This window comes from Gigantopelta aegis, chromosome 2 (assembly GCF_016097555.1).
Source record: "Gigantopelta aegis isolate Gae_Host chromosome 2, Gae_host_genome, whole genome shotgun sequence".
Taxonomy (NCBI): Eukaryota; Metazoa; Mollusca; class Gastropoda; order Neomphalida; family Peltospiridae; genus Gigantopelta; species Gigantopelta aegis.
In genome coordinates this window covers 18118815-18144607 of record NC_054700.1, presented here as the reverse complement: position 1 = coordinate 18144607, position 25793 = coordinate 18118815, and the positions used below count along the sequence as shown (strand labels likewise).

Sequence of the window (25793 nt, the reverse complement as noted above, 5' to 3'; positions counted from 1 at the left end):
ATGTACTATCCTGTCTGTGGGATGGTGCATATAAAAGATCCCTTGCTGCTAATCGAAAAGAGTAGCCCATGAAGTAGCGACAACGGGTTTCCTCTCTCAATATCTGTGTGGTCCGTAACTATATGTCTGATGCCATATAACCTTAAATAAAATGTGTTGAGTGCGTCGTTAAATAAAACATTTCCTTCCTTCTCAGAATGCTTGTTTTCTTTATTTACAGTAATCATCTCTCTAGCTATGAATCCATTTTTGCCAATGTTATACCAAAATTTGTCAGGCCTGGTAAGTGACATGTATTGCTTTAGCAGGACTCTTGGCATACTAGTTATAGTTATGCTTTGAACAACTGGACCAGAATTCTAATAGATAGATGAACATTGCTGTGTTTAATTTTAGCCCAGATGCCGCCAAGCTCCAGCAGAGACTATGACCTCCATCTCGTGCAAGCCGTGCAGGGCTTGAAAGAACTACGCAAAGATCTGCTCACCGGTTAGTTACCTATCCCTTTAATCAGTACTACAGCTGTAGAGTACCACTGATACAATGTACCTGTATCACCAGAATTAAAACTAAATATTACGGGTTATTTTACTGTTCTACTTGATATGTTTTATCTAAAAAAGAAGTTAATAGCTCAGATTGTGATGGATTTAACTCAATATATAATATATACAGTCAAACTTTGATACCTCGATCTTGAAGGGGACAAGAAAATAGTTCATGTTTCTGAGAGTTCAAGTTTTCGAAATTAATGTATAAAAAGTTCATTGTATTGTATTACGTAGCGAGGCTCTCTGCCATGTATGACCACCGACAACCAACCACAGGATCAGTTCATTCCGCTTAGTCGGCGATCTATTATTCTGTAATTATCACCTTAATCCTCGACAGTTCGGACCATCCGAGATGGGTGCACTTCGTCTGATTGACAATTCATTTGTCTTTAAAATACTATCAACAATGACAGTTTGATCAGTCCACACGTGTCGAGTTTTAGAGATGCATAATCTTTTATGGCGGGACAAAAGAAGTAGGTCGAGAAAGCAATTTTATCGAGTATTTGAAGTTTGAGTTTTCGAAGGCCGTTATTACTAGTTTGTATAGCAATTCGACTGGGACCGTCACTTCAGGTCGAGAGATTGGAATTTTCGAGAGATCGAAGGTGGAGTTATCGAGTTTGACTATTTATTTTTCAGATATATTTATATTCTACTGCCAAAAAGAATAGTACAGCTGTGTCATCAGTTATTTAAAAGTTCCACTGATACCTGCAGCACCAGAATTATAACTAAATATTTACGGTTATATTACTGTGCTACTTTATATGTTTCATCTAAAAAAAAGTTAATCGCTCAAGTGGTGATAGAGTTAACTGAATATATAATATATATTTATTTTTCAGATATATTCATATCCTACTGCCCGAAAGACATCCCTTCAGTTCAGAGTTCCAGTAAACTCACTCACCCTTTCAAGATTTGCAAAGACCTACAGGCAGCCAACTACAAATGGTAAGAATGGCTTTCATGCTTATAAAATGTTTACAGTCTATACATTTTGACTGTACTGGCATATGTGGTATATGTGGTGGTTAAACCACTGGACTTTGGTCTGGTAGGGATCTTTTATATGTACCATCACACAGACAGGATAGCTCATACCACAACCTTTGATATACCAGTCGTGGTGCACTGGCTGAAAGTCTTCAACAGTACTACCCCGCCCCATTGGGCTATTTCTCATTCCAGCCAGTGCTCCACAACTGGTGTAACAAAGGCTGTGGTATGTACTTAGAGGATTGAAACCACAGACTCTCAGTACGAGAGTCCAGTGCCCTACCAACTGAGCTAATAGGGAAATTCCCACTAGCTACTGCCAGTAGGAGCACTTTATACCAACACTACTACATACTATCTTGTCTGTGGGATGGTGTATATAAAAGATTCCTTGCTGCTAATCGAAAAGAGTAGCACATGAAGTGGCAACAGCGGGTTTCCTCTCTCTATATCTGTATGGTCCTTAACGATACACTGTATGTCTGATGCCATATAACCTTAAATAAAATGTGTTGAGTTTGTTGTTAAATAAAACATTTCCTCCTTCTTCAATAATTTCTCGCTCTAGCCAGTGCACCACGACTGGTATATCAAAGGCCGTGGTATGTACTACCCTGTCTGTGGAATGGTGCATATGAAAGATCCCTTGCTGCTAATCGAAAAGAGTAGCCCATGAAGTGGCGACAGCGGGTTTCCTCTCTCAATATCTGTGTGGTCCTTAACCATATATCCGACGCCATATAACCATAAATAAAAATGTGTTGAGTGCGTCGTTAAATAAAGCATTTCCTTCCTCTTCTTCGATAGTACTAATTTGGTGTGTTTTCTTTTTCTCAGCTGGTTTCAGAAAGACTCTGATAAATATTCAATGGATGAGCTGATACGGGCCCTCATGGACTCGTCCGTTGTGTTAGTCTTAATATCGGACGCCTTTGTGCAGGACGACGACTGCTGCAATCTCTTTAAGTATGCGTGCCTCACTCTGAAGAAGCCAATTCTGTTGGTTGTCATAGGAACGGGAATGCAGTGGAAACAGAGCAAGCTTGGAATTCTTCTAGCTGATGAGGTAAGAAAATACATTTGAAGTATGGTTATTAAAAAATGGGAATGGCAGGTGTGTGGCACAGATAGCCACAAGAGACAACCACCTGTTGCGGTTGGAGAGACAAGGACTGGGATGTGGAGGTGGATAGCAAAAGTTGAAACATAGGAGGAGTTGCCAGATCGGGAATAAATGAGATGGAATTCAAAGGAGAGAAGGAAAGGGGGCAGTGGAATAAAAAAATAAAAATGGTGGTGATGGGGTTTTTCTTCTTCTTTTTTTTACATTTTAATTTTACAAACAATAAATTTCTGTTTATTAAAGAAGGAAATGTTTACTTAATGACATAGATATCGTGCATAGACAGGGCTTGAACTGAACAACAGCATCAGCTGTAATGGCCATTAAAACTAAATTTGAAACAGAAAAACAGCCAATCAAACATTTGACCAATTGAAAGGCATAGTAGGGTTATTAGTATCCCATCAGTTAGCATATCCCATCAGTTAGCATATCCCATCAGTTAGCATATCCCATCAGTTAGCATGTTGCTTCTTGTATTGTAATTGGTGGGATGTGGCCCAGTGGTATAGCACTCGCCTGATTCACGGTCGATCTAGGATTGATCCCCATCGGTGGGCCAATTACACTATATTTCTTTCCAGCTAGTGCACCACGACAGGTTTATCAAAGGCTGTGGTATGTCCTGTCCTGTCTGTGGGTTGGTGGGATGTGGCCCAGTGGTATAGCACTCGCCTGATTCACGGTCGATCTAGGATTGATCCCCATCGGTGGGCCATAAAAGATCCCTTGCTACTAATTGAAAATTGTAGCAGGTTCTCTCTCTAAAATTACTTCGTCAAAATTACCAAATATTTTACATCCAATAGCTGATGGTTAATAAATCAGTGTGCCCTAGTGGTGTTGTTAAACACTTTAATTTCAACTCTGAGACACACATCGAAGTAGTATATGGTGGTATATATGTTTAGAATACCTTGAGCAGCTGATTATGGATTCTCCGAACTTCCATTGGTGTGCTCTAGTGCTGTCGTTAAACAAAGCAAACTTTAATTTTAACTCTGAAACACGTATTGAAGTAGTATATGGTGGTATGTATTTAGCATACTTTGAGCAACTGATATGGATTTTCCGAACTTCCAAGGATGTGCTCTAGTGGTATCATTAAACAAAACAAACTTTAACTTTAACTCTGAGACACGCATTGAAGTGGTATATTCTGGTATATATTTAGCATACCGTGAGCAGCTGATTATGAATTCTCCAAACTTCCACGGATTTGTTCTAGTGGTGTCAAACAAAACTCTTTACCTTTTTGTGTTGTAGGTGTTTGTGAACATGCTGTGTTGTATTCTAGGCATTTGTGAACATGCTGTGCTGTGTTGTAGGTGTTTGTGAACATGCTGTTGTGTTGTAGGTGTTTGTGAACATGCTGTGTTGTAGGTGTTTGTGAACATGCTGTGTTGTGTTGTAGGTGTCTGTGAACATGCTGTGTTGTGTTGTAGGTGTCTGTGAACATGATGTGGTGTGTTGTAGGTGTATGTGAACATGCTGTCTTGTGTTGTAGGTGTTTGTGAACATGCTGCAGCCCGAGAGAGATGAAAGCAAGCTGGTGTTAAACAAAACTCTTTACCTGTCGTGTGTTGTAGGTGTTTGTAAACATGCTGTACTGTGTTGTAGGTGTTTGTGAACATGCTGCGTTGTGTTGTAGGTGTTTGTGAACATGATATCTTGTGTTGTAGGTGTTTGTGAACATGATGTGGTGTGTTGTAGGTGTTTGTGAACATGCTGTCTTGTGTTGTAGGTGTTTGTGAACATGCTGTTGTGTTGTAGGTGTTTGTGAACATGCTGTGTTGTGTTGTAGGTGTTTGTGAACATGCTGTGTTATGCTATAGGTGTTTGTGAACATGCTGTCTTGTGTTGTAGGTGTTTGTGAACATGCTGCAGCCCGAGAGATACGACAGCAAGCTGAAGGAGCTGCTGGAGATGCTGAAGATCCGAATCAACAAGACAGAGGTGAAGGTCGAGGACAAACCGCCCTGCTTCATCAGCTACTGCTGGAAGAATTCAGCTGCAGCCATAGCTCTTGGGTCAAAGTATGTTTCTTTCATTTCAAACTTAACACTAGTATAGTAGTGTTGCTATAAAGTGCTCCTACTGGTAGTAACTAGTGGGAATTTTCCTATTAGGCCAGTTGTTAGAGTGCTGGACTCGAGAATTGCGAGTCCGTTGTTCGAATCTACTCAGTGCAGGTTGATGTTTCGGTTATATTTGTAGGGACTAGGTATGTTCTTAACACAGTTATTACCCAGTCAGGACCTGTAACTGTTCAACTGCCCATGGCCCACAGCTCTAGGGCATAGCTTTAACTTGAGGAGGATGTTAGTGTTAGTATAAGGTAGTAGTGTTAGCTCCTACTTTCACTGCCTGGTGGGAATTTCCCTGTTATCTCTGTTGGTAGAGTGCTGGGCTCCATTCCACAAAGTGATCTTAGCCATAAGATCAACTTAAGTGCATAGGGTAGCTTAAGGTAATCTTAGGGCTAAGGTCGCTTCGTGGAACTCTTATACGTAGCTCATAGAGGTTGATTGTTCTGTTAAGTGTATATTTAATGTGAAGCTTCAGTTTTTGTCAAGGTGTGTATTTCATAGGAAGCTTTAGTTTAAAGGCATATTGTCACAGACCACTGACCTATTTAATGGCCTAACAAAGTATTACCTGAACAAATATAATTTGATTTGTCCCTAAATGTACTTTTATTCAGCCTTCTTCGTAACCACCATACTCCATTTATTAATAATATTTTGTAAAAATAATTGAATTATGGCAATGGTCCATAATTCAAAAACTAAAATTGCCGAGAGGGTTGGCATGGATTTCACTCTATCATCGTTCAGTTAAGGTGATGCGATAGCTAGATTTGGTTTCCAACAATTAATAGTAGTTTTTATTTATTATCCATTTTTAGATAAATAAGGTCCTTAAATCCGTGACAGTATGCCTTTAATTCAAAGTATGTATTTCATTTGAAACTGCAGTTTAGTTCAAATTATTTAATATTCAAATGTATTATAGTAACATGTTCTCTCATTTTGTTATTAGGTCTTCTGAAGGATCGGTTGGTATTGGTGACCCACGGAAAATCAAACTCTTCTTGGAAGAGAAAGATGTCAAATGTTGGATTGATGTGGAAAGGATTGGACTGGTATGATTTTATTTACTTAAAAAAAATTATAAGTTTATAACATTAAAAAATGTTTTTTTTTAACTACATCTATAATAAGGGCTTCTAGAATTTATACAAAATCCACTAGCCATGGGATCAGTGATTTAAAATTTTTACTAGCCATGATTAAAAATTCACTAGCCCTACTTTACTAAATACAATTTTACTAATAGTAATATCGGGTGTGTTACCTAATTGTGAGTTGACATAAAAACATTAAGATGTGTGGGCGGGGGCAGGATACATACCTGTACATGTATATATATATTTACAAAAGACACTTAAATGCAGCATTTGACAACTTTTTATTTTCACTAGCCACCAAGCATGGCAATAGTAGTTATTTACTAGCCCAACATTGAATATTACTAGCCATGGGAGTGGGGCTACCATAATCTTGAAGTTCTGAATTTATTAAACAAATTTAAGTTTAAAACATTGTTACAGTAATATTTATGAAACGTATCTTATTTTGTTAGCTATTTTCTAAATATTCAAGCATAGGTCTATTTTTTATTTAGATACATTTTAACACATTTTATGAATATTAATTGTCTTTTTGTTTTGTATTTTTAAAAATTATGAACATAGATACTATGAATACTGGTATGTCTACTAGACTATACATTTTGATTCTTATTGATTTTTAACTACCCCTGTGATGAATATGACTACCTGAATTCCATTATTTTTTTATCTTTAAAAACCCCCACATAATTATTGTTATTCATCAATTTGATCATGTATTTTCAGCATGTCTAGTTTTATAACATAGCCAAAGGACTTCTCTGTGCTAAAGTGGTGACCACCTGTGTCTCAATATTGTTATTATTAATTTGTCTGCCTACTTTCAGCATGGCCTGTTTGATGACATTGCTGAAGGGCTGCTCAGTGCTAAAGTGGTGGTTGCCTGTTATTATTAATTTGTCTGCCTACTTTCAGCATGGCCTGTTTGATGACATTGCTGAAGGGCTGCTCAGTGCTAAAGTGGTGGTTGCCTGTTATTATTAATTTGTCTGCCTACTTTCAGCATGGCCTGTTTGATGACATTGCTGAAGGGCTGCTCAGTGCTAAAGTAGTGGTTGCCTGTTATTATTAATTTGTCTGCCTACTTTCAGCATGGCCTGTTTGATGACATTGCTGAGGGACTGCTCAATGCTAAAGTGGTGGTTGCCTGTGTCTCGGATGAGTATTCTGCCTCAGAATCGTGCTGTAGAGAATTCCGGTATGCTGCAAGCACACTCAAGTTGCCCATGATCCTTGCTGTGGTTGGAACAGGAAATAAATGGCGTGCCACAGAGGTATAGAAACATATTCAGAATAAATATTAATATATTACATAATAGGTTTGAAATTATACACAATTATACTGATATAGACATTGTTTTTGAGGATATGTAAGAAATAGAATAATACATTTGTGTCTGTTAGATACCATTTATATCACAACTCATTGTTTAAAAACATATTAAACTCACTTTCGCTCGTTAATACATTTTAAAACAACTCGTTGTGAGATAAATGGCATCTAACAGCCACTCATGTATTATGCTCTATTTATCAAACAATAAATCAGGGATGATTTGTAAGTATAAGCTTTCTATTCTGTAAAACACTTGTGATGACAATGAAAATAAAAATGAAAGTCTGATGAGAACAAATTTAAATATATTCCAATATTGTCTAAAAAGGATTTCTGTCACTATATTTCTGTCAAAATATTTTTTAAACTATGTAAACAGGAATATATATATATATATATATATATATATATGTTTTAAGCAAATTTTAACATCTTTTTTGACTAAAAGTTATTTACAGCCGTTGCACTTGTAGCTGACTTATGCGTCACAGACACATGAGTGTCAGGTTAACTATACGTCACAGTCTAATCGATTTCCATCGCGCTGGTTTTTTATTGGAAGTATGGCACTGGTGACCTGGTCATCACCTAGGAGCAGCCAGTCATATGTCTTGAAATTGTTAACACACGTACATGTGTTAACAAGTATGTGTAATCATAAATAACACATGGTGTTCTCACCAACAGATGTGTAAGAAATGTACGTCTTGAAAATAACAGTATGAATTCCAGAATATTACCTTTGATAAAATCATATTTTGTTTATGTAAAGTTGGTATGGGTTTGTTTTTTTGGGTTTTTTTTTTTTAATAAAACTACTCATAACAAAGAAGAAAACATAGTTTCAGACCTTCTAAGTTATAAACCATTTTACAGCCATTCAGACATGAAATGAATATTTTACAACGGATACAGCTGATATAATAATAACATTGGAGGAGGATACCTACTCGGGGAACATATTTTGTTCGGTATCTTATGTGTCGCAATTCACTACGCAAGTTTCAGGGATAGCTACACAATTTTAAAACATTAAACAATAGTTGCCAATCAATTTTCATTTGACTAGAAATATCGCTAGTCAAGATTTTAAAAATAAAATGTTTCCTGCTACTCAGAAAACTATCTTGCTTCAATTATAAAATAATCTCTGTCAGATTGGTGTGCTGTCTCTGAACTATCCACTGTTGAGCTTCCAAGAAAAGTTCGACACCCCGTCGGAGAAGCTGTACGACATGGTCAAGGCCGTACTCTCCTCCGTAGAGGTAAAAGACTCTGAGAAAACAAAGGAATTGAAGAATAAAGCTAACGAGGATCAGAAGAATCTCTCATTTCAGGTACACTGTTAAGCACTAGATTCACAGATGTTGTAACAGTTCTTTTGTTTATATGTGAGCAATTGCTGATGCTGATATATTGCTAACTACTGTTAATCAGTAGATTTTAAAATACAGTGAAACCCCTCTAAACCGGACACCCATGGGACCAAGTAAAATGTCCGGTTTTTAGAGGTCTCTGGTTTAGAGAGGTTAATTTCTGTACGGATTTGTAAAAAAGGACCGTGAAATATATCCGGTTTTGGAGAATGCCAGTTCACCGATTTTTCTCATTTCATCATCTTTCCACTACTGAACTAATACATGTAGAAAGAAAGATTTATTTTATTTATTGACACCCTAAACTCATTTTAATTACAGTTATATCATTAAGGACCACACAGATAATTAGAGAAGAAACCCGCTTGCTGCCACACCATGGGCTACTCTTTTTAGTTAGAAGAAAGGGATCTTTTATATGCATCATCCCACAGGCAGGACAGTACATACTTTGGCCTTTTTTAACACAAGTTGTGGAGTTGTGGCTGGAATGGAATATCCAAGTGGCTCCACTGATGGAGATTCATCCTAACCCCCCCTCCCCCCCCGAATTAATCGATAATGTACTAATCTGTATATACAGAATACTCCCCGAGTGTCTTGTGATATAATTTATCAGTATGAGTTGATAAAAGTATGAATTCTGAGGCTTGCCGAATAATATGCAAATAACCAATTTATGCTATAAACTGATATGCAATTAAGTGGATTAGACTATACTTTTATCAATGAGTGCTGATAAATTATGATATCACACGACATGTTTTATCATCCATTATCATTCTTTTCATCTGCGACAATTGTAAGCAATATCAGTAATGTGGGTTGAATGTCACTATATCTAGCAGCGGTAGACTCGTTAACTAACAGAATAACAATGGCGTGACGTCACTAATGATAGGTTTAGTTCTGAAACATACAGTGACATAACAAAAGAAGCGATATTTCCAAGAAATACATTGTCATGTTGGTATGGATGGACCAACATTAATAAGTGTTTATTGGTTTGTTTTCTCAGGAGCTTTATGAGCTGGCTCAGCGCAAGTTCCTTCGCCAAGTCATACACTATGCAGATGGTCAAGACACACCGTACCCATATCCCAGGCTTTTCCTTGTTGATCTCGTACAAGAAACTACAGGTTTTCTGTCATGTGATTCATTTTGTTAACCAGTACACTTACTTATCTAACATGCTTAATCTCTCTCTCTCTCTCTCTCTCTCTGTCTGTCTCTCTGTCTCTCTCTCTCTCTCTCTCTCTCTCTCTCTCTCTCTCTCTGTCTGTCTCTCTCTGTGTCTGTCTCTATTTCTCTCTGTGTGTGTCTGTCTGTTTCTCTCTCTTTCTCTGTCTGTTTCTCTCTCTTTCTCTGTCTGTTTCTCTCTCTTTCTCGGTCTGTCTGTCTGTCTGTCTGTCTGTCTCTCTCTCTCTCTCTCTCTCTCTCTCTCTCTCTCTCTCTCTCTCTCTCTCTCTCTCTCTCTCTCTCTCTCTCTCTCTCTCTCTCTCTCTCTCTCTCTCTCTCTGTGTCTCTGTCCTCTGTCTGTTTGTGTGTCTTGTCTGTCTGTCTGTCTGTCTCTCTCTCTGTCTTTTTCTTCACCTCTCAGTGTCTTTCTCAACCCCTATATCTATTTCTCTCTCTTTCTCGACCCACCGATGTCTGTCTTTGTCTCTTTCTTCCTCTCTCTCTCTCTTCCATTCCACTACCAACATAACTGCCTGATTGTTTAGTAAATTGTTATATAGATTTAGCTTGGTGAAATGTTTGACTTAATATATATTATGTAATTTCTAATTACAATATTTCAATGTAACAGATAATAACAATCATCATGTGTATTGTAACTATATTGTGAATAAATAATCTTTTTTTTTTAGAAGAAGATGAATCGATAAAAAAGTCAAAGACTACAGAATCCAAGATGGAGGAACAAGTGGAAACCAAGGCAACCTACAAGTTTTGTGTTCAGATTCTCTGTGAGCAGGATGAGGTAACTATTTCTGACATTATTTAACAGCAAAATTAGGTGGTGCTATAGCAGAAGGGTCAATAACTCCAAATTTTTGTGTTGATTTTTTGCATGGTTGTTATCAAGGGAGAGTACTTACTAAAAATATCATATAGCTTCTTATATTCTGACATAAAAATTGTATGGAAATGAATGCAAAAGTGAATGGAAGTGAAGTAAAGTTTGTTTTTATTTAACGACGCCACTAGAGCACATTTATTTTTTATCTTATCATCGGCTATTGGATGTTAAACATCTGATCATTTTGATACTGTTTTTTTTCTCGAGGAAACCCGCTGTCGCCACATAGGCTACTCTTTTACAACAGGCAGCAAGGAATCTTTTATTTGCGCTTCCCACAGGCAGGATAGCACAAACCATGGCCTTTGTTGAACCAGTTAAATGGATCACTGGTCGGTGCAAGTGGTTTACACCTACCCATTGAGCCTTGCGAAGCACTCACTCAGGGTTTAGAGTTGGTATCTGGATTAAAAATTCCATGCCTCGACTGGGATCCGAACCCAGTACCTACCAGCCTGTAGACTGATGGCCTAACCACGATGCCACTGAAGCCGGTTGAATGGAGTGTGCAACCTCAAGTCCAATGGCTTATCACTGTAACACCAAAGTTTGTTTTGGTAACGACATCACTAGAGCACATGTTGTGATTAATTAATCATCAGCTGTTGGGTGTTAAACATTTGGTAATTCTTAATTCTGACACTTAGTAATCAGAGGAAACCTGCTACATTTTACCATTAGCAGCCAGGGATCTATTATATGCACTTTCCCACAGACAGGAAAACACATGCATGCACTGACAAGTTGTGGTGCACTGGTTGGAACGAGATAAAACCCAATCAGTTGAATGGATCCACTGAGGTGGTTCGATCCTGCAATGCAAGCACCTCAGGTGAGCACTCAACTGACTGAGCTGAATCTCTCCCCCCCCTCCCCCCCCACTGTTACACCAAAGTTTGTTTTGTTTAACAACACCACTAGAGCATATTGATTTTGTATTAATCATCGGCTATTGGATGTCAAATATATGGTCATTTTGACACAGTCATAGAGAGGAAACCTGCTACAGTTTTCCATTAGTAGCAAGGGATCTTTTATATGCACCATCCCACAGACAGGATAGCACATAGCACATACCACGGCCTTTGATATACCAGTCGTGGTGCACTGGCTGGAACGAGAAATAGCCCAATGGGTCCACCGACGGGGATTGACCCTAGATCAATCGCGATCAAGTGAACGCTTTACCACTGGTCTACATCCCACCCCTGTGACACCAAGGCCAGTTACTTATGTTTATTTTTACAGTCAGATTTGTGTTTGATTCACAGGGCTGGCACTGCTGTTCAGAAGCCATTCCACTACCACTGGAACCTGGAAGTTCTCCCAAAGAGAAGTTTGCCCCGTATCTAACGAGAATCATGGGTATTGCCAAATACAGCAAGAAGCTGCTGCTACAATGCATGTCAACACAGGCTGGTCAGGAATATCTCAAGTGGCTAGATGAGGTAAAAATATACTTTGTCAGTGTTGTTCTTTCGGCAAGCAGAGAAATTTGTGTCAATCTTTTTCATTCTATTGATCATGCAGTTGTTATTGTTTTGTTTTTAGTAATTTTTATTGTTTGAATTTGCGATTTACTGATAAAAAAAATTTCAACTTTAAAATTTCACTTCTGACGCCAGTCGTCCTTCAAGATCTTTGGTGGTCATAAAACCTGCTGTAATACTGAACTACCGGTTGTAATGTTTGCCCAATTAAGTCACTATTATCATATAACCATTCCCCACAGCTAATATACCTTACAAATTTGGCAATTGTAAATTCTTATTAGAGTTCCCCTACTTTTTTTGAAGAGTATATTTTTGACATTTGCACTCTCTTACCATTATAACGTTTTGGTAGCTAAAATTTCTTTCTGGGGTTTAATTTTGTTTGTCGGTGACTTTAATTCTAGAATATTAAATGAGCATCTATTTTATGTCTAGTTTATGCAGACCTGTCAACCCTCCCGGATTCCGCGGGAGTCTCCCGGTATTTGATCAAATCTCCCACGGCCTGCGCGGGAGACAATTTCTCCTGTTAAATGACATTTTTGTAAGCATAAAAAAAAAAATCAATCCTGTTTTGCCAAAATAACATACGGGAAGTTGCTGCTAATGCAACAGGCTGTGTATTGCCATTCACGGCATTATCATTCAGTGTTGCTATATATATAACTATACAATTTAGTTCTAATAACGGCTCTGAATTGTAAAATGTCTTCCCACTAGATTACATACAGTGCTGTCCGGTGTATCAGCGCACCTAAGGCCATTTTCTATGTGAACACTGTGAAATACTTAATAAAATATGTCTCTCACCAATGAAGCAGTGCATAATCTGAGATACACTACAAATTGTTTTACCGTATATCGCTGTGTATTAGCCGACTTTTTTATACAAAAATTATCAAGTCAAAGGCTGGGGTCGGCTTATCTAAGGAGTCAACATTTTATTGGAAATGTAAAGTTAGAATAGTGACGTCACGGCTCGACTCGATCTATTGTCATTACTGTGCTCTGCATTTCCGCTTTCATAAAGGTTTAATATTGCATTTTAACACAAGCTATTACAAATAAAAGATATTAAAATTGTATATATATGTTCATCTTTAATAAATGTTGGTGTTTAAAAGTTATTTAGTAATATTTATCTGTTTAAACAACAATAAATAGTGACCGATCAAAACAATTTCGGAAAACTTCGCAGGTCACGTGTCATTACAAAACTGCTTACTAAACCGGTGAAACACGTTAATTGTTCCAGCTTCATTTGTTTGGTTTGTCGGCTTGGGATTAATCGACACGGGTGGTTGGGTATGGTAGGGTATAGCCGACTAGTAATGAAAAGACCGATTAGCACAATCAACAATGCAAACAGTCACTGTGTTTTTAACGTGTGGCTGCAATCAAGAATGTTTAGGTATATTTCGCTATTTTGGTACTTATATTTTACGAGAAATAAATTAACCGGACACCGTTTCTATAAATAGAAATCGGCTACTGCTTCCGGCTAAGTTTGCTGTGACAAATGACATTTGAAAGCAGATGTACTTTGTCATTTTGTAGACCACACAGACATCTGACTTGGTTAGTTTTATATAGGGGGGTCGGCTTATATACAAGGTCTATAATTTTAAAGCCGATTTGGAGGGTGAAACTAGGGGGTCGGCTAATGCATGGAGTCGGCTAATACACAGCGATATACGGTATGTCTGTAAATAAACATTTAAAAATGTTCCATAAATGTAGACACACACACCCCCCCCCACCCCCCCCCCCCCCCCCCCCCCCCCCCCCCCCCCCCCCTTGTATCCAAAACGATTTCCATGTCCGGTGATTCTGTGACCTTGCTATTTATAATCCACCTATGACCTCATTTTGATGCCCATAAACGCCACACTATTATCCCAGGATTATTTTAGTAGGCTACTTTTTTGTTTTGTCTTGTTAAAAAATATTACTATGAAAACGAACGATCACACATTACCCATCTCATGATCAGTTTCGGAATCGTTTTCTTGAGTGACACAGTACTGCAGATGCATACATGTTCATTACTATGCATGGCTAAAATGCCTACATGGATTTTTTTTCTTGGGTAGATTGTGCACACACGTGAATCTTATTTCGCTATTATTATTTTTTTATTTTTTTTATTATGATTTTTTTTGTTACAATGTGACAAAATTTTGTGAACTGGAATTACTGTCAATTAAAGTGTAAAACTTTTGTTTTGTTTGTATTTATCTGTGTTTTCCTTTTCAGTTTAAATAAAAATAAACAAAAAAAATAATTACTGTAATTTTAAAAATGCGGGAAAGGTGTTTTTAGACTGGTTTTAACATTCTTAATATCAATAAGGCTGGCCTACTTCACGTTTATATACACGAAAGCAGGTGAATGATTTATTTTGAAATTATATATAATTATTGATAATTCTATAAAAAAAACATTAATTGTACCCTTAACAATAAATATCTTGATACTTGATTGAACATTGAAAATGAAATTGAACTTTAATTCATTAAAAATACCGACAACATGACAACTTCCAAAGCATACTTGTGCAAAATACCAAGTGTGCCGTATCACCGGACGCGCCGATACACCGGACACGGTTGTAATGCAACTATGACGAATCTGAAGTGCCAGACTCTGGCCCAGAGTTGACAGCGATACACACGATGCACGTTAAAATCACATGTCACAGCAAGACAACAAAAAGACCAATTAGCTATATAAACATACTTGTGTCAGTTAATTTTGTATGTTTGCACAGTAAAATGTTGGTAACAAGGGTACACTTCAAGAGATTATTTTTGTACAATTAATAAATGTTGTGTTTGACATAAAGTTACTAAGGTTAACAAGTATATATGACATTATGTAGTGTTCATATAACTTATTGTAATATTTTTTTTTTTTTAAATCTTGCGATTTTGAGTTAAATTGTGTTAATTTAAAAAATCTCCTGCTTTTTTGCAAAATCTCCTGCTTTTTCAACACACACCTCCTGCTTTCTCTTGACTAAAGGTTGACAGGTCTGAGTTTATGTCATGAGTCAAACGTTTTTATGTTCTATCAGCTTTAATGAGCGATAAATACCTGTATAAAAGAAACAGATATGATAAAATTAATGTATGTGCTGTGTGAAATGAAATCAGTTTCAAATTGTTTTTATAAATAATATAGTATATTATGGTAAAAAGGTAACAGGAAAAGTAATGGAAACATTGTAATGGAAACATTTTTTATTTAGTGAAAGTGCATAATATACACCATTAAGTTAAAACAAGTGTTAGTTGTGGTTTTTTCATTAGTTTGTTTCATGTTATTTTTTTTCCATTATTTTTGTTCCTATTTTTTATTATTCCTACAATAAAATAATGTATTTCTCACTAGATTTAATACATTTTGCATAGTACATATATTATGGGGTTTTTTTATGCAGTTGTAATAATTTACCAGCATGCACTTATTTAAATTGGGGTTTTCTTACTTTTCTTTCAGAGTCCCCAGGTGGCAGCAGCATCAGATTTCCATCAGTCCTATCATAATCTTCGACAAGAAGTGATTATGGCAGACTCTGGCAGAGTCATGGGTAATTTAGCAAGGTACGGTGCATGTATATCTAACATTTCGACAAGAAGTGATTATGGCAGACTCTGGCAGAGTCATGGGGAATTTAGCAAGGTACGGTGCATGGATATCTAACATTTCTGATACTGTATCATAATCTTCGACAAGAAGTGATTATGGCAGACTCTGGCAGAGTCATGGGGAATTTAGCAAGGTACGGTGCATGTATATCTAACATTTCTGATACTGTATCATAATCTTCGACAAGAAGTGATTATGCCTGACTCTGGCAGAGTCATGGGGAATTTAGCAAGGTACGGTGCATGTATATCTAACATTTCTGATACTGTATCATAATCTTCGACAAGAAGTGATTATGGCAGACTCTGGCAGAGTCATGGGGAATTTAGCAAGGTACGGTGCATGTATATCTAACATTTCTGATACTGTATCATAATCTTCGACAAGAAGTGATTATGGCAGACTCTGGCAGAGTCATGGGGAATTTAGCAAGGTACGGTGCATGTATATCTAACATTTCTGATACTGTATCAAGGGCAGGGCAGGATGTAGCCCTGTGGTAAAGCTTGATGTGTGGCCAGTCTAGGATCGATCCCCGTCGGTGGGCCCATTCGGCTATTTCTCATTCAGCCAGTGCACCACGACTGGTATATCAAAGGCCATGGTATGTGCTATCCTATCTGTGGGATGGTGCATATAAAAGATCCCTTGCTCAGGGCTCGAACGTAAGAATTTATCACCCATGGCAATTAAAAAAACCAAATTGTCGTCGATGAAAGGGCCCACCGACAGCAATTTTGAGTATGCCGATGGCAATTTTTTTAAACATATTTTTGCAGCAAATAAACTTGAGTGAAAGGTTATTTTTCTGTATGTACATGTAGTCAAATTTCTTCAATTTATGTCAAACTTCAATAAACAAGAATTTATTATAAATGGAATCATGGACTACTAGCATAAGCTAACATTTAACAGAACCTGGTGTTTCTGAGACGAAGTTGCCCAAGTTTTCGATGAATATGACATGAAAATTGTTTTATGGATGACATTAAATTGTATAGTGTTCTCGCTGGGTGAAAATTAAAGGAGGGTGGTCATGCGGCCCCCACCCCACCATTTAAAAAAAAAGAGAAAAAAACAACTGAAAAGCAAAACAAAAAATAGGAATGTTTGGTTACCATATATTGTTGTGTGTTGGTCGACTTTGTGGAAATACCTATGCCTTATTTTGCCCCTCAGTATCTGGTATTGAAAAGTTGGTACGATGTATACAAGCTGTCTTATCTTTTGTGCACTGTTAGTTAAAACAGAGAGTTGGTTTGACATTCACAGGTATTTGTTTTGCTAATAAAGTAATTTTTTAAAGTGATTCCTTACTGTGGGATAACATTTTTCTGTTCTTTTTATTTCCATCTTCGAGTGAATCGATCACATTGATATTGCCAACTGATAAAAATAGTTTAGTTTTTGGAAAGGCAGTGTATATATTATTTGGCACCCAAGATAAATGATTTTAATAATGAACACTACCACTTCTGTTTTTATAAGCATATCTCCCCCCCCCCCCAATTGTTTTTTAAATGTTTCTAATATTTTATAAGGAATTGCTGAATGAAACAATGATAGTAAGTAAAAATCATCAGTTACGACTAATTAAATCTGCAATTGACGTTAAAATGTTTTCATTGCTAAAATAAAATGTAACTTTTATTGTGTATCAAACATACAAATGGATACTGGTATGGGACACAACAGAGGCTGTTAAAAAAATAGTGTTAAATTATGTTATTACATTACGGTAATTGCTGTAAGATACTGAAGTTTTTTGTCAGTTTCGCTGGGTGCTGTAATTTATAACAGGATGCCGAAAAATAAAGAGGAGCACAGAAAAACAAATGAGGCTGCCAGATGTGAAAAGGGGCGGCATATAAGACAAAAGCGAGGAGGCAAAATGCAGTGAGAATGTATATTATACAACAACACAGGATATGCTCGTGACTAAATATAATTCCATCGCGTGGTACTAACTAAACACCCATTAACTCCAACCAGGACCAAAACACCTGTGTTAAATACTGGCAAATAATGTTCATACACATTTATACATTTTGCCATCGGTGAGTAGCTCTACAGATGGCAGTAATTTTTATCCGGTGGCACAAAAGTGCCATTGGTGATGCCTCCAGTTACTGTCATTGCTGCCATTAAGTTCAAGCCCTGCTTGTTACCAATGGAAAAATGTAGTGGGTTTCCTCTCTAAGACTATATGTCAAAATTACCAAATGTTCGACATCCAAGAGCTGATGATTCATTAATCAATGAGCTCTAGTGGTGTTGTTAAACAAACAAAAAAATTAAAAAAATTGTATCAAGGGCTGACATACAAAACTGTATCCAAAATCATGTGGGGATTTTCAAAAACATGTTTTAATGTTCAAAATGTTTCATGTCTGAAATCAGAAATATATAAAATCAGGTTTGGGTAACATACAAAACACATTATAATTACTTACTTTTCTCTCTCAGTTTTTCCATATTATTTGGACGTATGAGATGAAGTCTTATAGATGCATGGGTGCATAACCTCTAGCATTTTTCAGGGACGATCTGTCCGATACATTATATTTTTAAGGAATTTTATTTAAGGTGGGTCAAGTACTTGTTAGTATGTAAGTGATTGGTTTTTCAAACTTATTGTATGCTACATGTACATACAGTGCCTATGCAGAAATCGGGGCATTTAAAAAACAATTATAAGGCATATTACAATTTGACCGGCCTCAATGGCGTAGTGGTTAGGCCATCAGTCTACAGGCTGGTAGGTACTGGGTTCGGACCCCAGTCGAGGCATGGGATTTTTAATCCAGATACAGACTCCAAACCCCGAGTGAGTGCTCCGCAAGGCTCAGTGGGTAGATGTAAACCACTTGCACCGACCAGTGATCCATAACTGGTTCAACAAAGGCCATGGTTTGTGCTATCCTGCCTGTTGGAAGTGCAAATAAAAGATCCCTTGCTGCCTGTTGTAAAAGAGTAGCCTATGTGGTGACAGTGGGTTTCCTCTAAAAAACAGTGTCAGAATGACCATATGTTTGATGTTCAATAGCCGATGATAAGATAAAAAATCAATGTGCTCTAGTGGCGTCGTTAAATAAAATAAACTTTACTTTTTTTTATTAGAATTTTAACATGTTTATAGGTGTCGCCTCCCGAATGGTAAAACGACGTGGCTGTGTGAGGAACATCGCAGCAGAATGCGTGTCACTGTCCTCAGCGATGAAGTGGTCGAGGCTAAACGCACAGCGACAGACAGCATGGCCATCGACTACATGACGCTGTCGATGCGTGACTCGGAGGCTATGGAGCTTTCCAAGAAATTTGCATATTTAAGACCCGAACACAAAGGTTGACATTTGTTTTTGAAAATTCTACATTTCTGTAATATTATAACAGCTAGTGACTACTATCAAAAACGACATACATGTATGTCCTAAGGAAATTAAAGTTGAATGTGCAGAATAATATTTCATTATTAAAGTGCAAAAATAATAATGCAAAAATTAAATACAGTTCTTTATAGAAACTTAATTTTGATATATAGTATTTTGTTTAGTTAAATAAACTTGACTATGCAGGTTTGTTCGGATTTTTTAAAATCAAATTTACGAAATTGTTAATACCGATAAGTGTTGGTGTTGAACTTAAACTCTGTACCATTAATAAATGTGGTTGTTGTTTTTTACATGGCAGCGGACGTTCCATAAAAAATAGTCTGCTGTTTGTAAAGACATTGCAAAATATAAAATTTTAATAAATAATGTTTTGTTTTGTAATTACATGGCTTTGCATGATATCAAGGCTTTTAGTTTATGGTAGCCCCACTCCCATGGCCAGTGGTATTCAGTGTTGGGCTAGTAAATAACTACTATTGCCATGCCAGACGGCTAGTGAAAAAACAATTGTCAAATGTTGCAGTCAAGTCTGTTTTGTAAATATGAATATCCTGACTCCACCTCCAACCCCCAAGTTAGTGTTTTTAAGCTCTATCTCCCTCTTTAGGTGACATATCTGATTATTACTATTATTTAGTCAAATTATATTAACTTCAAGTAAAGTAGGGCTAGTGAATTTTTAATTGTGTCTAGTAAATTTTTAAAATCACTGATCCCATGGCTAATGGATTTAAACAAAATTCTAGAAGCCCTGATGGTATATCATTATTAACAGTTTCATTGTTTGTCATTACATTGCATGATATTTGTTTGTACCATAATTAATTTCTTTAATATATTTTACCACAATAAATAATATTTTGTTTATAATAGTATTGCATTATACATTATCAACATAATTACATTTTTATTTTCAATTAAATCTGACCTCTATCCCAAATGGCCTTTCCCCCTATTTTGAATGGACTGGTCCTACATCCCAACAGACATGCTACCGGAACAGGAAGTAGGGGACTGCTTGGAATGCCTTTTGGTGAGAGGTCAGGTTAAAGGTTAAGTATATGCTATCCTGTCTGGGATAGTGCATGTAAAAGATCCTCTGCTACTAATGGAAAAGTGTAGCGGGTTTCCTCTTAAAGACTAAGTCAAAATTACCAAATGTTTGACATCTAATAGCCGATGATTAATACAGCAATGTGCTCTGGTGGTGACATTAAACAAAACAAACTTTAGGTTGAGTATTCATGAAAAGAGAAAACAAAAAACGATCCACATTTTCTACAGTTTCTGTAACATTATTTTTCAGTCTCGTCACCAACAAGCAGTCAGACAAGTGTTAACGACACGAAGAAGGAAGCCCAGTCTCCCACCATCTCAGACGGAGCTGTATCGGAAACTGACAAACCAACCATAGAGTCCACATCAAATAGTGCTGTGGAATCTCCAACAAGAAAACCAGTGATCCAACCTACACCCGCTCTGCGGCAACTGAGTCGCAGATCGAGCAGTAAAACAAGGAACAAAAGCAGAGCATGCAGTATTCAGTAGATGGCAACCAACGAACTGGATTATATTAAAAACTGAGTCGCATGCAGTATTCAGTAGATGGCAACCAACGAACTGGATTATATTAAAAACTGAGTCGCATGCAGTATTCAGTAGATGGCAACCAACAAACTGGATTATATTAAAAACTGAGTCGCATGCAGTATTCAGTAGATGGCAACCAACGAACTGGATTATATTAAAAACTGAGTCGCATGCAGTATTCAGTAGATGGCAACCAACGAACTGGATTATATTAAAAACTGAGTCACATGCAGTATTCAGTAGATGGCAACCAACGAACTGGATTATATTAAAAACTGAGTCGCATGCAGTATTCAGTAGATGGCAACCAACGAACTGGATTATATTAAAAACTGAGTCGCATGCAGTATTCAGTAGATGGCAACCAACGAACTGGATTATGTTAAAAACTGAGTCGCATGCAGTATTCAGTAGATGGCAACCAACGAACTGGATTATGTTAAAAACTGAGTCGCATGCAGTATTCAGTAGATGGCAACCAAGGAACTGGATTATGTTAAAAACTGAGTCGCATGCAGTATTCAGTAGATGGCAACCAACGAACTGGATTATGTTAAAAACTGAGTCGTATTCAGTAGATGGCAACCAACGATGTTAAAAACTGAGTCGCATGCAGTATTCAGTAGATGGCAACCAACAAACTGGATTATGTTAAAAACTGAGTCGCATGCAGTATTCAGTAGATGGCAACCAACGAACTGGATTATGTTAAAAACTGAGTCGCATGCAGTATTCAGTAGATGGCAACCAACGAACTGGATTCCAACGAACTGGATTATGTTAAAAACTGAGTCGCATGCAGTATTCAGTAGATGGCAACCAACGAACTGGATTATGTTAAAAACTGAGTCGCATGCAGTATTCAGTAGATGGCAACCAACGAACTGGATTATGTTAAAAACTGAGTCACATGCAGTATTCAGTAGATGGCAACCAACGAACTGGATTCCAACAAACTGGATTATGTTAAAAACTGAGTCGCATGCAGTATTCAGTAGATGGCAACCAACGAACTGGATTATGTTAAAAACTGAGTCGCATGCAGTATTCAGTAGATGGCAACCAACGAACTGGATTATATTAAAAACTGAGTCACATGCAGTATTCAGTAGATGGCAACCAACGAACTGGATTATGTTAAAAAAAACATTTAAGGATTGTCTGTTATTTCTTTTACATTTATCTGGGTATGAAAAAAAAAATAAAAAATCATCCGCAAACTATGTGAATTGGCAAAGCCATTCTCACATAAGTTTGCAGATAATTTTTTCTGTTCATACCCTGATAAACAATAACGCTCAATGAGACAACTTTGCCAATATAAAATGACGTCCTCAGATATGACGTTCCCTGACGACATATTTTTTACGTTCATTGAGTAATGAACAAACTCCCGTTGCTAGGTCTGGACCAATGGGATGACACTACAGTGAAAACTCTCTAAACCGGACCCTCAGTAAACTGGAATTCCCTCAAAACCGGATGTTTTACAGAGTCCCTTTTTAAGAACCAAGACAAAACTTAACCTCTCTAAACTGGATCCCTCTTAAAACCGGACATTTGTCTTAGTCCCAAGGTTGTCCGCTTTAGAGGGGTTTCACTGTATAGTGTAATGAATGTAACAGAAATTTAATTATTATGTATTGATCATGCATGTCTTGTTCATGCAGTTAGTTGCTATTTCATATGGATTCTGTGAATAACTTACAATCTGTCCCATCTTCATGCAAAGATGTTTTTGTAAATAACTTTAGTTTGGTTTGATGTGAGAAGAAAAGTGAAAGTATATTGCAAATAACAACAAAATACTATTTTTGTGTGCAGTTTAGAAAACAACCGGCTCACAAATAAATAACTTGTATAAAAAGCTATTATTTATGTATTACATAGTGTGAAAATTAAAAAAACATTCCCAGCGGAAATGACTGTAAGTGTTTTACATGAGATAGCAGTTTTGTTTGTCACTTTGAACTGCTGGTCCATATGAATTTCATTCATTCACTAAGACAACTAACATTTTTTAATACATATTATTTCACCATACAGCACAAAATGGATAATTTGTAATTGCTATTAGAAGTCTTTTATATTACTAGCTACACACGTATAGTTGCAGTTACTTGCTATTCTGTATGACTTGCATGATTTTGTTGTAACCAAACTATATGACATTGTATGAACAACCTGGTGTGCAAGGTAGTATTTTACTTGATTTGGTTACAGAAGTACATGTAGCTAAATTCAAACTGATTTCCATGATTTTTTTCTACCCAGCTAACTATAAAATGTAATTACTGAAGTCTTCTACATGTATATAGGCTGAATTCATGGTTCCAGGGGTCTAACTTAGGATTTTCAGGTGGTATGCAGAGTTTTTCAGCGATGGAATAAAATGTTATTGGCATACAGCATACACGCGCATTTTACATCATATATTTTAATTTTTAAAAAAAGTATTTGTAATCTCAGGTGGTATGCAGCTGCATACCTGCGTATATGGAAGCTTGTCCCCCTGTGGTTTAATAGTTGTTTTTTGTTTTTTAATGCACTAAACTATGAACATACAGGCTATTGATATTTATTGAAATATTTTATGTAATGTGTAATATTGTCACATGGGTAGCTCAGTGTTCTGTTGTTATTCCATAAGGATTGCATGCATGATATTCCTACATTATAATACGTACTACTTGATATGAATGTCAACGATATATAATTATGTTTTTTAAGGATTGTATGACTTTGTTATACAGCACATGATGAACTATTCTTTATGGATTACATTATACACCAAACCATGAATATACAATGTACTTGTAATTGATTTTTTTTGAAATTTTACTTGTACACAATTGTCCTATGTGCTATTATTTTTTTTTTATATATATATATATATATTTATTAAAAACTGATTCTTAGATTTCCTTGTACAGTTCACCATGAATGTAACTAGTAAATGTTAAATCGGTTCATATGACTTGTTTCTGTTCCGTGATTTAGCTAGTCAAAAATGTGACTATTCAATAGTTTTTCTGTCTAGCACAGACAATAATATTTCTGAATTCTTGTCCCAGATATATGTATGTCTACATGGACTGAGTAGTTGTAGTTGGTTGTTCTTCATAATGTACTACTTGATTTTACTATACAGCAAACAACAACATTTTAATCACAATGTTTAGACATTACAAGTTAGTGAAATGTTGCATGTAGTTGGACTATGCAAGTTTCAGTATATAGTACTGAAATTGATTTCTGCTAAAATGCATTAGATTATTTGGCTATACATGTATATGCAAAACAATTTCAAAATAGATAATTATAAACTATAGAAATTATTATTTTATGTTCCAAGCTTTAAAGACCTAAAACTAGATACTGTAATAACTGGTATCAACTTTGTTATTGTATTTCACACCCTAGCTGTTTTCACCAATTTAAAAAAAAAAAATGAAATTATGTAAATCACTGTACACAATTCTAAGTATTGCTGTAACATTTTGTTCACATCCACAGACAATCCTTAAAAACATATTGATAAAGACTTGTTTTAAAATCACATTTTATTAGACACAATCAGAAATTGAAATGAATCCGTTACAACTGATTTGTATTTTTGTCACTGTTACAAATTAGGAAGTAAACCTATTACTATGTCTTGTTAATTGTAGTTTATACTCAGTTGGATTTTAAACCTACTGAATTATTTACAATCCTCATCCAGATAGAAAAGGCTGATTTGAATTATTAATTTGGAGTACATCAGGGTAATACACACAGACATAAACATTGAACTATGCTGTGAAAAAAAACAATTGAGAATCCTTATTCTCAAGAGTTGACACATATGTTATAAATAATGATGTTACAATAATAAATAAATGACATTTGTTATATCATTTATACCATGTTCAGTATTTAAGGGTATTTTTGTGTTGTTTTGTGATGATATCCTTTTCAGTTATTGCAAGTCAAACATATCACCAGTAAGATACATTATTTTCTTATTTACTTAAAAATTTCAGATGGATATTGCAGATTGTTATATATGTATTTTAAGATATTGCACATAACATGATTTTTGTATTGATGTATTGTTGTGTACATATTTTGTTTATTTCAGGCTATTGCACAATTGTTTTTTTAAATATTTTCACAAACATTTTCTAATTTACACATAACATTTTGAGTGTTTGTTATAGACCATATCTCATTTTTGATATATATATATATATATATATATATATATATATATATATAATGTATTCACTTCTTTTTTCTTAGTTGTACACTTTGTCTTGGGCAACACTACATAAAACCTTCCCTTTCACTCAGTTATTTTATGTTTTGAGCGATTGGAAGAAAAAATATAAGTATTGTATAGGCAAAGATCCTGCATGCATTGAATACAGATACTCAATTATATTTTATGGCAACCAAAAGAGAAGGAAATATGCTATAATGTCTAAAACATGTTACCATGGCAACAAGAAATGTAATTCATCTGTGATATTATCTCAGGGGATATATATATATCAGTGTTCTGCAGTGCATTGTGATATCATAGCCGTCCAATGAATTTGTGTGATTTTTATTGACATACATGTATGTGACATGTTTATTAAAAACAAATTCCGTCTTCTTTGTGCTGGTATTACAAGTTAAAGTTATGCAGTTTCAGTATATAGTACTGTAACTAACTGATGCTAAAATGTATTAGATTATTTGGCTATATATGCAAAACAATTTCAAAATAGATAATTATAAACTATAGAAATTATTATTTTATGTTCCAAGCTTTAAAGACCTAAAACTAGATACTGTAATAACTGGTATCAACTTTGTTATTGTATTTCACACCCTAGCTGTTTTCACCAATTTAAAAAAAAAATGAAATTATGTAAATCACTGTACACAATTCTAAGTATTGCTATAACATTTTGTTCACATCCATAGATAATCCTTAAAAACAGATTGATAAAGACTTGTTTTAAAATCAC

General features: G+C 36.0%; 1 protein-coding gene across 1 annotated transcript in view; it reads left to right on the top strand.

Annotated features, from left to right (window-relative positions):
- Positions 1 to 20751, top strand: part of LOC121387519 — a 66750-nt gene extending 45999 nt beyond the window's left edge. Inside the window, exons 26-38 of the mRNA XM_041518669.1 lie at positions 397 to 489; positions 1403 to 1511; positions 2394 to 2622; positions 4546 to 4715; positions 5722 to 5824; positions 6964 to 7146; positions 8366 to 8545; positions 9603 to 9723; positions 10456 to 10568; positions 11939 to 12115; positions 15662 to 15765; positions 18951 to 19156; positions 20510 to 20751. Of these exons, the coding sequence (XP_041374603.1) occupies positions 397 to 489; positions 1403 to 1511; positions 2394 to 2622; positions 4546 to 4715; positions 5722 to 5824; positions 6964 to 7146; positions 8366 to 8545; positions 9603 to 9723; positions 10456 to 10568; positions 11939 to 12115; positions 15662 to 15765; positions 18951 to 19156; positions 20510 to 20751 (2030 nt within the window). The remainder of the gene's footprint in view (positions 1 to 396; positions 490 to 1402; positions 1512 to 2393; positions 2623 to 4545; positions 4716 to 5721; positions 5825 to 6963; positions 7147 to 8365; positions 8546 to 9602; positions 9724 to 10455; positions 10569 to 11938; positions 12116 to 15661; positions 15766 to 18950; positions 19157 to 20509) is intronic.
- Positions 20752 to 25793: the final 5042 nt, after the last annotated feature.